This window comes from Prionailurus viverrinus, chromosome A2 (genome assembly GCF_022837055.1).
Source record: "Prionailurus viverrinus isolate Anna chromosome A2, UM_Priviv_1.0, whole genome shotgun sequence".
Lineage (NCBI taxonomy): Eukaryota > Metazoa > Chordata > Mammalia > Carnivora > Felidae > Prionailurus > Prionailurus viverrinus.
Window position 1 is genome coordinate 17,030,306 of NC_062562.1, and position 13,713 is coordinate 17,044,018.

General features: G+C 49.6%; 2 protein-coding genes and 1 long non-coding RNA gene across 13 annotated transcripts in view; 1 reads left to right on the plus strand and 2 right to left on the minus strand.

The window, feature by feature from the left end:
* The window catches only part of PLXNB1 (plexin B1), a 34,133-nt gene extending 27,405 nt beyond the window's left edge, over nt 1–6,728 (minus strand). The window contains exon 1 of the mRNA XM_047846159.1: nt 6,718–6,728. The gene's annotated coding sequence lies outside the window, so the exon portion shown is untranslated. The remainder of the gene's footprint in view (nt 1–6,717) is intronic.
* On the minus strand, nt 860–9,678 carry CCDC51 (coiled-coil domain containing 51). 11 transcript variants are annotated; one of them, XM_047846243.1, is made up of 5 exons: nt 9,605–9,648; nt 9,172–9,298; nt 3,576–3,892; nt 2,398–2,562; nt 860–1,851 (listed from the first exon to the last, which is right to left on the minus strand). In XM_047846243.1, exons 2-5 carry the CDS (start codon nt 9,206–9,208, stop codon nt 1,096–1,098), a joined length of 1,275 nt encoding a protein of 424 aa, XP_047702199.1. In that variant the 5' UTR covers nt 9,209–9,298; nt 9,605–9,648; the 3' UTR covers nt 860–1,095. The 11 variants fall into 11 exon arrangements, with proteins under 11 accessions (XP_047702199.1, XP_047702215.1, XP_047702242.1 ...); XM_047846259.1 differs by lacking the exon at nt 9,172–9,298 and having other exon boundaries at nt 9,605–9,674; XM_047846286.1 differs by lacking the exon at nt 3,576–3,892 and having other exon boundaries at nt 9,605–9,646.
* Nucleotides 9,679–9,735: 57 nt separating this feature from the next.
* Nucleotides 9,736–11,659, plus strand: LOC125158840 (uncharacterized). Its single transcript, XR_007149540.1, has 4 exons — nt 9,736–9,839; nt 9,919–9,974; nt 10,057–10,144; nt 11,436–11,659. It is a non-coding gene; the product is annotated as an uncharacterized LOC125158840 (long non-coding RNA).
* Nucleotides 11,660–13,713: the final 2,054 nt, after the last annotated feature.

The window sequence follows — 13,713 nt, forward strand, 5'->3', positions numbered from 1 at the left end:
CCTATTTACTCAAGGACACACAAGGCCACCTATGGCCATTTAGCCCAGGAGATCAAAGGTTGCTGTTCTCCTCTGCAAAGGGACAGGTCAGGGGTTCTCTGGGCAGTCTGCCCCCGGGCCCCCCACTGTACCTCCCACCTCAGGGAGGCCCGTCTCCATCATAGCCACTGAAAAGGCTGGTTTGGAGCCAGGCCTCGTGTCCTCAACTTATAGGATCACAAGATCTCAGGCCCCATTCAAACTCACAGGCAAAACCTAACTCTGCCTGTACCCAGGTCCCAGGCCTGCCTTGAGGTTCACTCTGCTGACATGCTGAGCTCTGCCCATGCTTGTACAGGCCATCTCTAGGCTGTGTATGGGAGGACCCCTAGCTCTAGGGGCACACTGGACTGCCCAAAACTCTCTGCACAGGGACCCAGACTGGCTACCAATCCCTGTAATTATGTCCCCAGTAATATTTATCAACCATTCCTCCAATCCCTTTTCCCTGCTCTCTTCTGATCATCCCTCCAGCGTTAGAACCAGAAGGTTCTCCCCACCAGGGCAGAGAAAGTAATCCAGAAGCGGGGCAAGTAACCATTGTCAGCCATGGTTGCGCAGGCTAGGTTCCACTCCCCGGAACCCCCAAGCTATCTGACATAGGAGGGTTGGGCAAGCAGACCTGGCAATCCAAAACAAAAACCCAAGCCTCAAGGGTAAGTTCATCCAACATGGTTCTGAACTGAGAACGAGACCAAGACAAGATGAGAGAGGAACTGAAGGGGGCCGTGATTACTGTAATTCCAGGCTCAGCCCTTAAGTCCCAAATCTCAACCTTCAACAAGAAAAACTCCATCTGACGTAAGTATTACTTTAAATATTTAAATAACATGAACCGAAAGACATTTTATTTGGACATTAGTACAAAGTGTTGATAATTAACATAAATGAGCATTTTCTCAAAATCAAAGTATGCCTGCTGGTGAGCCACACAGATGGTGTTCAGCCTCAGGCTGAGGTTGTGTGCACCCCAAAGGCTCACTTCATTGTTGGGATTCTCTAGCTAAATTTGTATCCACGGCTATCCCCTCAGCTCCCTGGAGGAGGCTCCCGGGGCTAGCTGGCCCTGAACAGCACGTAGAGCACAGGCAGAGTGGCCATAAATGTCACACAGGTGACCAGTGTGCTGTAGATGGTGTTCCTGTTGACCTGAGCTTCAAGCTTCTGCTCCATGTCTGATAGTGCCAAGATCACGCTCCCCTGCTCCAGCAAGGAGCCAGGCAGGGCCCTGTCTGCTGGCCCCAGCAGGCCTGGATGTGCTGCAGCCTTCGCAAGCTGAACCACCTCAGCCGTTTGGCTGAAAGTCTTTTCCAAGCCATCAAGCCGCTCTCGTAAACCCTCTAAACATGAATGGACCTGCCTGGAATGGCTGAGCTGCTCTTTCAAGGCAGCTGAAAGGACATCTGTGTCTCTGTCTCGGGTGGGGGAAGTACCTGCCTGGGTCCCAGAGCTCAGCCCGGAGCCAGCTTGTACCAGGCCCCTTAGGTCCACCATGAGGTCGTGGAGGTCCCTCTGCTGGAGGGAGTAGCTGGATGCCTGTTCTCGGATGGCCTCCTGGAGGCTCACAGGCCCCTTCTGCGCCTCTAAGAGCAAGGCCTTCAGCTCCTGTAGCCGCACACGGTTCACATAGGTGGAGCCAGCCACACCAATCAAGGCCCCCAGAACTGACCCGATGAGGGACCAGTTCTTGGTCCTCTCAGCTCGAGTGCGCTCCTTCTCGTGACTTTCCCGCACAGCCGCAGAGAAGAGGGAGAACTTCTCTCGCTCAGAGTCTTCAGCACGCAGATAGGTTGCACGAAGCCTCTTCTCCTCCTGCAGAAGCAAAGCAGTGTTATACAGCAGCAATGTGGCCCCGCCGTTGGAGCTGCCAGCAGACGTCCCTGGGGCTCAGCCTCATGCCTGGCGCAGACTGCATGCTCAATAAACCCGCTGAATGAATGAAGGCAGCATAAACATGGTCAGGTGCAGGAAGCAAAGGAATTGGGGGCAGTCAAGATGAGCAATGCTACCTTCCTACCCAAGCAGTGCTGGGTCTGACCAGACACGCACTGATGACTACAGAATGTGTCCATCAGAAGGAAGTGTCTGGCCCCCTCTAGGCCAGTCCCCTCCTCCCTGGTGCTCCCTCCTCAGCAATCTGGGATCTGGGGCCCAGATTATACTGCCCTGGACTACTGACCCCAGTACTCCAAGAGAAAGTGGGTGGACAGGCTCTGGAAGCTTGGGCCCAGAGCTTCTGGTTTACGTCTTCACCAGATCTCTGACCACCAGACCAGTCAGGTTCCCACCTTGCCCCTTGATGATCTGCCAGGCTAGGGTCCCTATCCAATGAGGAAGGGCTGCCTTCTGAGTGCCTACTTGCAGCAGCCGGTGCTCCAGCGTAGCCAGTTCTAGGTACTGGATATCCTCTCTGGAGATGCGGTCCAAGCGGTCCCTCACCTCCTTCAGCTTGGCCTGGTGAACTTCCAAGTCCTCCCGAGCCTCTCGCACAAGCCCTCGAGCCACCATGAACACTTTCTCTGCCTGCAGAGAGAACAATGGAGGCTGTCTGCCCCTTCCCTCCACACCCACACAGGCTCAGCTCTATTCCCAACAAGGCTGTGGCTGAGGTGAGTGGGGTGTCAGTGCAAAGGGTGGAAAAAAAGAATCCTTCAGACACAAAATCCTGGCTCGCCCAGTAGTCCTCAAAGTGCAGCCCTGGGCCACACCCATCAGAATCACTGGATTTATCCCTTCAAGTGGAAATAACATGCCCCTGAGAAACTTGAAAAAAGCTAACGCTCCACACAAAACCCAGCCAATCCTAGTCGGATACAAGCCACGGAAAGGAACCTAGGTTCCTAAACTGTTTCACGCACGCACGCTACCTTATCTTCGCCTCTTGACGATGCCACAAGAGGCATTGCTGTGGCCTCCATTTTACACACCCAGAAACTCCAGCTCAGCCAAGGTCATGACCTCCAAGGGGAAGAGACAGCACTGTGGCCTCAAAACCTCCCACTGAACCCCCAGGTTCTTGCCACCTCACTAGCTTGGTCTGTACTAGGCAGGAATGGGAACAGAGACGACAGAATGCATTTCTGCTACCACCAAGGGCTTCCAGCCACAGGAAGCTCTTTCCACCTCACAGTGTGATGCTGCCTGGCCCTGGGCTTCTACCTTCACAAGGGGTGTTTTAATTACACGTGGGGCTTTGAGGACACTTGTAACACTCTCACCAACCCTCAGTCAATGTAGGAAGTGTTCACTGGCCTAACACGATGGATGTCAATGGCCAGGGACTCATCAGTACACAGACACCTGTTTTCGGGGTAGACGGGTACAGTTACACAGAGATCTTCACCCCCAGTACGATCGAATCCAAGTTACCATGTGAGAAATGAGTCAAATTCATCTACCAACAGTATTTGTTTAAGAAAAGGCAAATCTGGGCAAGGCTTCCCAGCACCACGTGGCTGGTAATTATTTGGCAAGAGCCTCCCAGCCACATTTCCAAGTCAGAAGGCAGGGCCAACCACCCCGGCTTCCCTCCTCACCTCAGTCACATTTCCCTGGGCCTCTCGAACTTCATTGAGTCCGACAAACTCTTCGTATCTTTCCCACCAAGTCGTGGCTGTGGACGATGCTCGCTGATGAATGTCGTGCCCCAGGGCTCTTCCCAGAGCTGTGAGGCGGCGGTACAGCCCAAGAGCCACCTCCTCAGGTCTTTTCTCTCTGGGCTGGCTAGGGCCTGGGCTGCAGAGAGTCCTGGCCATAAAGAGGTCCCTTCCAAGGAGGCCTCTCCACACCACACGGGGCGCACCGAGGACGTGCTGCATGGCAAACACAGTGCTGCGCCCTGTCATCAGGAGATCTGTAGGGGGACGCCAGACAGATCAGCTCACAGCTGAGAAAGGCTGGGCATAAGTCAGGTTTCAGGGCCTAGGGGCAGTTCTGAACTAATTTCCATGAAAAAGTCCAAAAAGAGCGCTGCTCTGTTGTGCCTGGAGACGGTAGCCGCTGTGGTCAGGCTTCCCCCTTGGGTGCTCCCAGATAAGAGAACACACCAGGGAAGAACATGTTTAGGAGATCATGCCTTCCATCTCCTTCCACAATGCCACCAGCACCTCCCATCCCACCCATCTTTCCCACAGCCCCCAGGTCTCCGTTGTGACTTGGATGGGAATCCTGGTGCCCGGTTTTCTGAAAACGTCGAAGAAAATTCTCAAACCAGGGCTGCCTGGGTAGCTTGGTCAGTTAAGTGTCCAGCTGCTGATTTTGACTCAGATCGTGATCTCACGGTTTCTGAGATCGAGGCCTGTGTTGGACTCTGTGCTGACAGTGCGGAGCCTGCTTGGGATTCTCTCTCTCCCTCTCTCTTCTGCCCCTCCTCCACTCGTTCTCTCTGTCTCCGTCTCTGTCTCTTTCTCTCTCAAGAGTAAATAAATAAACTTAAAAAAAAAATTTTTTTTTCAAACCTGAGTTGTGTCCATGCTGACAAAGCCTCACAAATCACAAAGATTAATAAAGACTCCCAGGGAAACTGGGGAACTGAGGGGATTTCAGGGAAAGAGTTCTGCAAAATACCATCAAAATCAACTGCCCAGACTCTGAGGGCTGCCCCAGCACTGGGAAAGCAGAGTTTTGCTTATGTTCGAGGACACAAGTTATTCTGTACCAAGGCAGAAAATTCCCTCCTCAGCTCTCCTCTGAGAAGACAATTCCAGGGAAAAGGCAAAACAAAACAAAAAGCCTGGATCTCTACACAGAGGACAACTTTTCTTAGGTTCACACGAGCCCTCCTCTGCCCTCTGAGGCTTTCCAGGCTTCCAATCCCCCCCACCCCTCACATTCCTAACCTTCCACAAGCTTTCTCCCTCCTCTCCAACTTTAGTCCGGCTCTACAGGTCTGGTTTCTTCAATCTCTCCCTTTTCAACCTTGCTTTGTCTGGGCCCCAACAACACCCAGTTCTCTTAACCTAAACAGCAGAGGGAGGCTCCCGTTACCCAGTCAGGCTCTGCCTGAGCCCCAAAAGCAGCAGGGACTCTGAGGACCCCAAGGAGGGTCAGGTGACCCCTGCTCCCAGGCAAACCTGGACCAGCACTCCTGTCCTCTGGCCAACCCTCCTTCCCCCACCAACCCCCAACCATAACACACACAAGCTCTCAAGTATTGATGCTGGCTGTCAGAGTGACACCTAGTGGCCAAACAACCAGGCCAGAGAGAAAAGCAGAGGATGCTGGGGACAGGAAGATAAATTGGAGGAGCTTGGGTGACAAAGAAAGGGGCTTCTGAATGTAAGGTGATGTGGAATAGAGACCCACTCAGAGCATCTCAGCCTCCTATCCCCTTGTGCTGTGCTTGGAGAAGCTCAGGCCCTCTAGAAAAAAAGTTGGTTGGGTAGGGACATGCCTCCTGCCCAAAATGGGTCCGAGCTGAGAGCCACAGAAGGGACATCCCCGTAACACTGGTTCTGAGCTGGTGCTGCACCCGAACTCCTGGGCCCCATCCACAAGGCCCAAGAAAGCACACAACATCCATGACCCAGGGGTCAAGCCAGCCTCTTAGGCCTCAATGCCAGCATCCACCACACATGAGCTGTGGCCCCATGACCAGCCTGCAGGTGTTTCCTGCATCAGAGCAAAGCAGACTCCCAGGGCTGCCAACCACAGCCCTCACTCTCCTTTTCAGCAACACTCACCAGAGAGGTGTCCACCTTACTGTCACTACTTCCCCAGCCCCCATTCTCTCTTGATGGCACTCCACCAAGAGGCTGCTCTCCTGGAGGCCCTGCAAAACCTCCACCTTGCCAGATCCACCAGGTATTTCTCAGATTTCTTCTCCAACATCTCTGCAGCTTTCAACACCCTTGTCTTTTTGAAATCACTACCCACCCCCGCCTCGGCTTCCTCCAACCTTCTTAGCCTCCTCTCCTGACTTCTCTACCAGCCACCCACCCTTGAACCCCAGGAAAGTCATCCATCCCTGGCAGCAATGACAGCTACAGCCTCCTGTGAAGTCCTGGCTTCCTCCCTGCCCCTCAGAGCCGTTATTCACAAGGCAGCTTGAGGCTCTGTTAACTCATCATTTCACATCTCTTGTTCAAAACCCCCGACAGCTCCCATCTCACCTGCCATGAACACCAGTCCCACCAGTGGCCAACAAGCCACGGTCCTCTTAGTTGTCATCCCTTCCTCCTGTCCTCCACTCCATGCACCCTAACATGTGAAGCCTGACTCTGCTACTTTCTCCACAGAAAGGTCCAGTCAGCTCATCCTGACTTGTACATCTTGGCTCAAACACCACCTCGTGGCAAACCTTCCTTGACCATTCCCTCCTGGGCCACCTGCTTTATGTTTCTCCATCAGACACATATTGCCTTCTTTTCATGTTGCCAGGCCCCTCACTAGAACATAAGCTTGGTGACAGCAAGGACTCTGCCGTGTGAGGAAATGACTCAAGTTGTTCCTCTATTCCAGTCCCTCTTCTCAGACATCCAGCCCCCACCCCAGCCTGATTCTCAGCCCCTCCCCATTCAAATGTCCCACAAGCCCTTAGCCAGCACAGGGAAGGTGTTCCTGCCAGAGGGAAAAAGTGGAAATGCACTGGGGTTCATCTAAAACCTGAAAGGCAGCCAGTGCAGCTGGAAAATAGCAGAGGAAGGGAGAGTGGACAGAGGAGAGGCTGAAGAGGTAAACAGAGACCATATTAAGCAGGGCCTTGAGGGCCAAGTTCAGAATCTTGACCCTCCAAATCCATTCTAACATTCTATCCAGATGACTGTCTCTTACCAACTGTCCATGCCACAAACCTCCATCACCTGTACCTCTATCTCACTTGCAGCTGATGGCTTGCTTCATTTTTCACTAAGAAAATATTTAAAAATTGGAAGACAGCTTCTATAAATTCCCACCATACCTTCCCACCTGTGTCTGTTCGGTTTCCACCTTCTTTCTTATTCCTTGGGATGAGGAATTCATGCTCTAGGAAGACCAAGCTGTGGCCAGGTCCCGTGTGCTCTCCCTACCTGACACTGCTCAGTAATTGATCAGACACCCTCTCCAGCAACAGCTCCACTTCTCTGCCCCTCTGTACAGCCAAACTCCTTGATAGATCATCTGCACTTGCTGTCTCCAGTTCCTCTTCTCTCATTCTCTCTTAAACCCTTTCTAATCTGGCCTTCACTTCCACCGTGCCACTGGAAATGCTCTTGTCCAGGTCACTTCCACATTGCTAAATCCAGTGATCAGTTCTCAGTCCTCATTTCACGTGCCCTATCAGCAACCTGTGCCTTGTGCCACTTTCCTTTCTTTGAAACGCCTTCTACACTTGGCTTCCAGTCCCCACTCATCTCCTGAACCTACCCATGTGGAGTGCTGCAAGGCAAGGTCCTCAGACTCCTCTCTCATCCAGTCCCATGGCTTTAAAAACCATCTACGGATGGGGCACCTGGGTGGCTCAGTCAGTTAAGCGTCTGACTTCAGCTTAGGTCATGATCTCATGGTTCGTGAGTTCGATCCTCGCATCGGGCTCTGTGCTGACAGCTCAGAACCTGGAGCTTGCTTTGGATTCTGTGTCTCTCTCTCTCTGCCCCTCCTCTGCTCTCACTCTGTCTCTGTCCCTCTCAAGAATAAACATTTAAATAAATAAATAAATACCCTCTAGAGAAATGTTAAAAATATTAACTATAATGATGGTTGAACAACACTGTGAATATACTAAAACCACTTAAGTGTACCCATTAAATAGGTGAACTGTATTTTATGTGAATGGTATCTCAATAAAACCATTACTTTTTTTTAAAGTAATCTCTACACCCAACTTAGGGCTTGAACTCAAGAGTCACATGCTACACCAACCAAGCCAGCTAGGTGCCTCTCCTCCCACTGCTTTTTCCCCCCAAAACCATTACTTAAAAAAACAATCAACTAGGGGTGCCTGGGTGGCTCAGTTGCTTAAGCAGCCACCTCTTGGCTTTGGCTTAGGTCATGATCTCACGGTTGGTGAGTTTGAGCCCCAGGTCAGGCTCTGTGTTGACTGTGTGGAGACTGCTTGGAATTCTCTTCCCCTCTCTCTCTGCCTCACTCTCTTTCTCTCTCAAAATAAATAAATAAACTTTAAACAAGAAAAAAAAAAAACCAATCAACTATATTCTGACTTTTCCAGCCCAGACCTCTCCTATAGATTCCAGGCTCATTTACTGAACCACCGAATCCACAACTCAGCTTGGAAGGTTAATGAGGATCTTATCTTCCCTTCCCAACTTGCCTTTCCCATAGCCTTCTCCATCTTGGTTGATAGAAACTTCCAAATCCATGTCAGACCAAAAACCTCAAATCATCCCTGACCCCTTGCTTTCCCTCCCATCTCATACCCAATCCATCAGCAAATGCTTCTTCCTTTCTAAAAACCAAAATCCCTTTTCCTCTTAGCCGCCCCCCGCCCCCCCACTGCTACCACCTGGTCCCAGTGACTAACATATTTTACTATAACACCCTTCTGACAGGTCTCCCTGCTCCTACTCTAGCCCCTACAATCTATCGTCAACAGAGCAGCCAGTAGCCTTTTCAAAACACAGGCCAGGCCATGTCTCTCTCTGCTCAAACTCTCTAATCGTTCCACATTTCTCTCAATGTAAAAGCCAACTTTTCTCCATGGTCTACAGGACATCTACCTCCTGGCTCTCAGTCTTCTCTGACCTCATCTCCCACAAGAATACTTTCCTCACTCTACTCCAATCATATGGACCTTTTTTCTCCCAGCTTTATTGACATAAAAATGACATATAAATTGACATATCACTGTGTAAGTTTAAGATATACAGCGTGACGATTTGATACACTTGATAGACGTATATACTGCTAAACGTATACCACAATAAGGTTAGCTAACACATCGTTGAAGTAATTACCATGCATGGACTTTCGTGATGTTGCTGCAACACACTAGACGATCCCCGCACAAGGCCTTCACACCAGCTATCTGCCCTGCTTGCTCCCTTCTCTTTTCCAAGTCCTGCTCATATGTCATTGCCAAGGACTCCCATCCCAGCACCCTCTACCCATTCTGTCCACCTTATTTTTCTCCAAGCATGTATCACGTGACCTGCGATATGTATTTCAATTATTTACTTTGCTTACAGGCTGTCTCACCTCCCAGAATGTCAGCTCTGCCAGGGCTGGCATCCATTTGCTGATGGATTGGGTGTGAGATGTGTTTTGTTCACTGCTGCATCCTCAGTGCCCCCATAAAACTGTCTGCATGACACTCAACAAAAACCTATTGAATGAATAAACATAATTTGCAAAAAGTTGCACCCCGGCTATATTAAAACCCAGACTCCTTCCGGTGGCCTCCAAAACCTTAGGACCGGGTGATCTATCTCCCGCCCATATATCTGGCACCTCTCTCGCATCTCCCTGCAGCTATGCTTGCTTTCTTCGGTTCCAAGAACGCGCTGAACTTCAAAGGCCTCTTCCCCCTACCCGCAGTGCTTTCCCCATGCACGATGCCAGACCCAGCGCCTTCCGGTTAAGCACCCCTCCTGACTTCCGGACCCTTCCCAGGCAAGACAGGCCCTCGTACCTGGCGCCCCACCGCGAGAGCGGCAACCCCAACCAAGCGCCCGCCACTCAGTAGACCTCTGATCCTTTAATGCCCGCCCCCAGAGTTGCTTCCGGCAGCGGGAGCACAGCTTCCTGACCAGGAGCCAATCAGCGGGCCCGCGCGGAGGTATAGGCACAGGGGGTGGGTAGGGGTGCTTCGCTTCCGGTGGCAGGGCCTGGGGAAGGGGCGGCAGGCGCCATGTCCGGCCGCGAAGGTGAGTGTGCCGGGGCGGCGGGGTGGAGAGGGACAGTACTCGGCGGGGACGGAAATGAGCATGCTTGTGTCGCCTACAGGTGGCAAGAAGAAGCCCCTGAAGCAGCCCAAGAAGCAGGCCAAGGAGATGGACGAGGTGAGGGCGAGCGCGGAGGCGTGGGAGGGTGCGGAGGGACTGGGGAATCTGCTTCGAGTGAACGCCGTCTGCCTCTCCTTAGGAAGATAAGGCATTCAAGCAGAAACAGAAAGAGGAGCAGAAGAAACTCGAGGAGCTAAAAGCGAAGGCCGCGGGGAAGGGCCCCCTGGGTAAGTGAGGGCAAATAGAGCTCAAGCCGGGCAAACGTCTGAGCATCTCTTTGGTCTGTTTCCTATCTCATTGGTGAGGTTTCGATTCTTCGTGTCAGCTACTGCGGACGACCCCCACCCAGCTTGAATTCGCAGCAGCGGGGAGGGGCGGGAGCCAGACCGGTCCTGGAAATGGAATCTCTTTTCTCCCAGGCATTCTGGTCTTCTTTTCTTTAGGGAAACAGCAGAGATGGAAACACAGAGATTCATATATCTTAGAGTTGAGTTTCCAAACAGTCTTCACTATTTCTTGCCCCAAATTCGTATTTGCTACTTTTTGCTTATGACATTTCTTGACTTACCGCTCATATTGTTAATTCTAGTAAATACTTTTGCATACTGAGTCTTGACTTCTGAATGCGCCTAGACCAAAACTTAATGTGCTATTGTGCTGTATGCTCTTTTAACCTAATCCCCCACCATTTTACTTCTTTTATGTAGGAAAAATGGATTATGTATCAAAATATTTTTCAAGCCCAACAGCCCGAACTTTTCTGCGCTTCTTAAATGCTGTTTACATTCATCCCACTAGTGAATAATTTCTTCCATGGTTATTTGTGCCCTATATGAGCTACACTGGGGCTGGTGGAGGGTGGGATGGTGGGAGTGTCGTCCAGGGCTTTCCAAGACTTCTATCCCGGTAGGTTTTAATTGATTCACAAGGCTGAGATTCTAGTTACTGAGATTCCCTTTTGGAATGTAAGGTGTTTTGTACCTTCCTTTAATCTCTGATTGTGTACAGGAAGGTAAATCAGCTATTTCTTAAGGTACTTACTGTATGCCAAATAATATAGTCAAATGTAAATTGAGTAAAATAAAGATAGTAAACCAGACCCCAGGATCATAATATGTACTGTGATGTGGCAGTTGAGAATGTGGACCTGGACATCAGACTACCCAGGGTGGAATCTTGGCTTTGTCACATACCAATTTATAATTTTGAACAGCGCTTACCACTAGCACTTCATTATCTGTAAAATGGGTTGATGGGGGATGAGGATTAAATGAGCTAGTGTGTGAAATACTTAACAATATAGATCCAGGCCAGGGCACAGCCATTATTTGGGCCCCTGCCTCATCCTCATTCTGATATTACCCAGAGTAGACTATTGGGAAAGTCCTATACATGCTTGTGTCAAAAAGAATGCCCAGCACAAGAGTTGAGCCTTTCAATGATCCTTATAAGGACTCTGGCACTTCTGCCATAAGGACTATATTTTTTCTTAACTGAGACATTTTTTTCCTTTTGCAGCCACAGGTGGAATTAAGAAATCTGGCAAAAAGTAAGCCGTCCCTTGTACCCGAGGCAATGGTGATCTTTAATTCCATTCCTGTTTAAACATCTGGATTTCCTGCCATAGCATCTGTTGCCACCTATAGATAGAATGAAGTGTTGTCTTAGATCCTGTTGTACATTTAAGAATAAACTTTTGTAAAAAAAAAATAATAATAAAATCAGTGGCTCATGTTCTCTTATCATTCAGTCATTTCTGCCTTTGTTGTGAGGTCAGAGTAAACCTAGCCCGAAGTCCTGCCAGTGTGTGCTCTTCACTCTTTGTTCTGTCCTGAACTCTGTTCCACCTGGAATTAAACCAACTCATTTGAAATGGTTGTTTTTTATAGTTGTATACCCGATGGAATACAATACACGAGGCTAATGCAAGAATATGTACTTTGGGGGGAAAAAACGTCTTTCTCTGTTATGACCTCCACATTGCCATTTGTTGTAATGGGATTGTTCATCTTTCATGTGGGCATCCTGCACATACACCGAAGAGTGATTCCTGTTTTCAACAAATTTCTCTGTTGTGGAAGAGGGCAACATTGTTACATACAATATACATTATAAAGGGAATAAAACCGGAAAGGAGAGACTTTCTGAAAGTTTCTAAGAACCAAGTTTATCCTGAACCACCACCACCCCCCCCCCCCCCCCCCCCACCCCCGGTCTGCATTTACACTAGGGCTTCAGAAAGGTCCTTGCTAAGTTTCCTTGCTAGGGAATGATGAGTATCCCACATTCAACCCATCAGCAAAATTCAGTCTGGCCCCTACATACTTCCTCCAGTATCACTCCCCCATTCTAACCTAAAATCCCTCACCTGGATTATTGCAGTCATATCCAAATTTGTCTTCCTACCCCTACCCTTGCTCCTCTACAGTTTAACCTTCACTCAGGACAGGATGGTCTTGCTAAACCATAAAGTCATACTTTTGTCTCTTCTTGGCTCAGAATTCTTCAGTGGCTTCTTAGGAAAAAGCTAGAGTCCCTACAATGACCAGTCAGGCCCTAAGGGATCTGGATGCCACTCCCTATCCTTGGATATTCACCATTCATCCCCCCCCCCCCCCCCCCCCCCCCCCCCCCGTCCATCTTGCACAATGGCCTACATCTCTTGCACAATGGCCTACATCGCAAGCAAGCTGCCTCACCGTTTTCACCAACTCTTGCCTCTGCCTGTCACTCATTTGTATACTGGAGACTACCTCCCTTTAGAAGACTAAAAGTAGTGCACTCGTCCCTTACCACTCTATATGAAGTAGTAGTCCCAATTGTTTGTTTCATTTTTTTCTCCTAATATTTGTTGATTATCACCCTTGACTCTAGGAGGAGTAAACTGAAGGAGACAGAGGCCATAATGTATACTAAATGCATATATATATTGCATTCACATATATAGAGACAGGGAGGGAGAGAGAAACAATTCAGAGGCACAAGTCTTTGGATTTCCCCTCTAGGCCCTTGATAACACTGTAAATTATGCTAATAATGCTAAGCTATCTCTGACCATTTGTTTTCAAAAAGGGTTCTGGAACTATTCAGATCTTGCTAAGTCAAAACTGGAAAAGGTTTTTATAGATTGAAGTCTGTTTTACGACTCTAAGGTACTTGACTTAACAGGAGAGGATAAAGGGCCTACTTTGGTCCTCTCCTGGAAAGTTCCACAGCCTGCACACCTTTGGACTTCAGGCATTCCCTGTAGGGCTGAGAACAGCCCTTCTTTGCCAGTGCCAGCACATTGCCCCTGACAGCTACTACTGTTATTTGGTGGAACCTAATCCTTCCCGACAAATGAAGTACAATCCTATCTCTACAAGACCAGAAACCCGCAGTAATGAAGATTTAAGCATTCAACATTTGGGCATCTGTCTGAAGGAACCTACTAGTTGTCTCAAAAACTAAACTCAGGTATTCAAGACCTTCCAAATCCTGACAACTATATCCCTTTCATTTACTGTTTTCATAAACATTCATAGGACACTTACAAGCTAAGTTTGGCACTGTGCAAGAAACAACCTGTTCCTGCTAACCGTCCTGCACACCACCACTGCCTAATAAAATCCTGCCCGAGTCCTGCTCCTTTTTGAAGCCTTACCTTCTCTCTTTGCCACAACTCCTACCTGGCATTTGTGTGGACTCCGTGTTGGTGTCCTATTCTTGTCTGAATAGGCTTGTATGCCAGCCTCCTTGCTAACTCGATAACTCCTGCTCAACCCGGAGGACAACCCAGGTGCCACTTCCAAGGGGC

Excerpts from the sequence above, each read along its gene's own strand:
- CCDC51 (XM_047846243.1), bottom strand. The coding sequence starts at position 9,208 with ATGGATGCCAGCCCTGGCAGAGCTGACATTCTGGGAG. Across the intron at positions 2,563-3,575 it reads CCCAGGGAAATGTGACTGAG|GCAGAGAAAGTGTTCATGGT; the intron begins GTGAGGAGGGAA and ends TTCTCTCTGCAG. Across the intron at positions 1,852-2,397 it reads TGGAGCACCGGCTGCTGCAA|GAGGAGAAGAGGCTTCGTGC; the intron begins GTAGGCACTCAG and ends TTGCTTCTGCAG.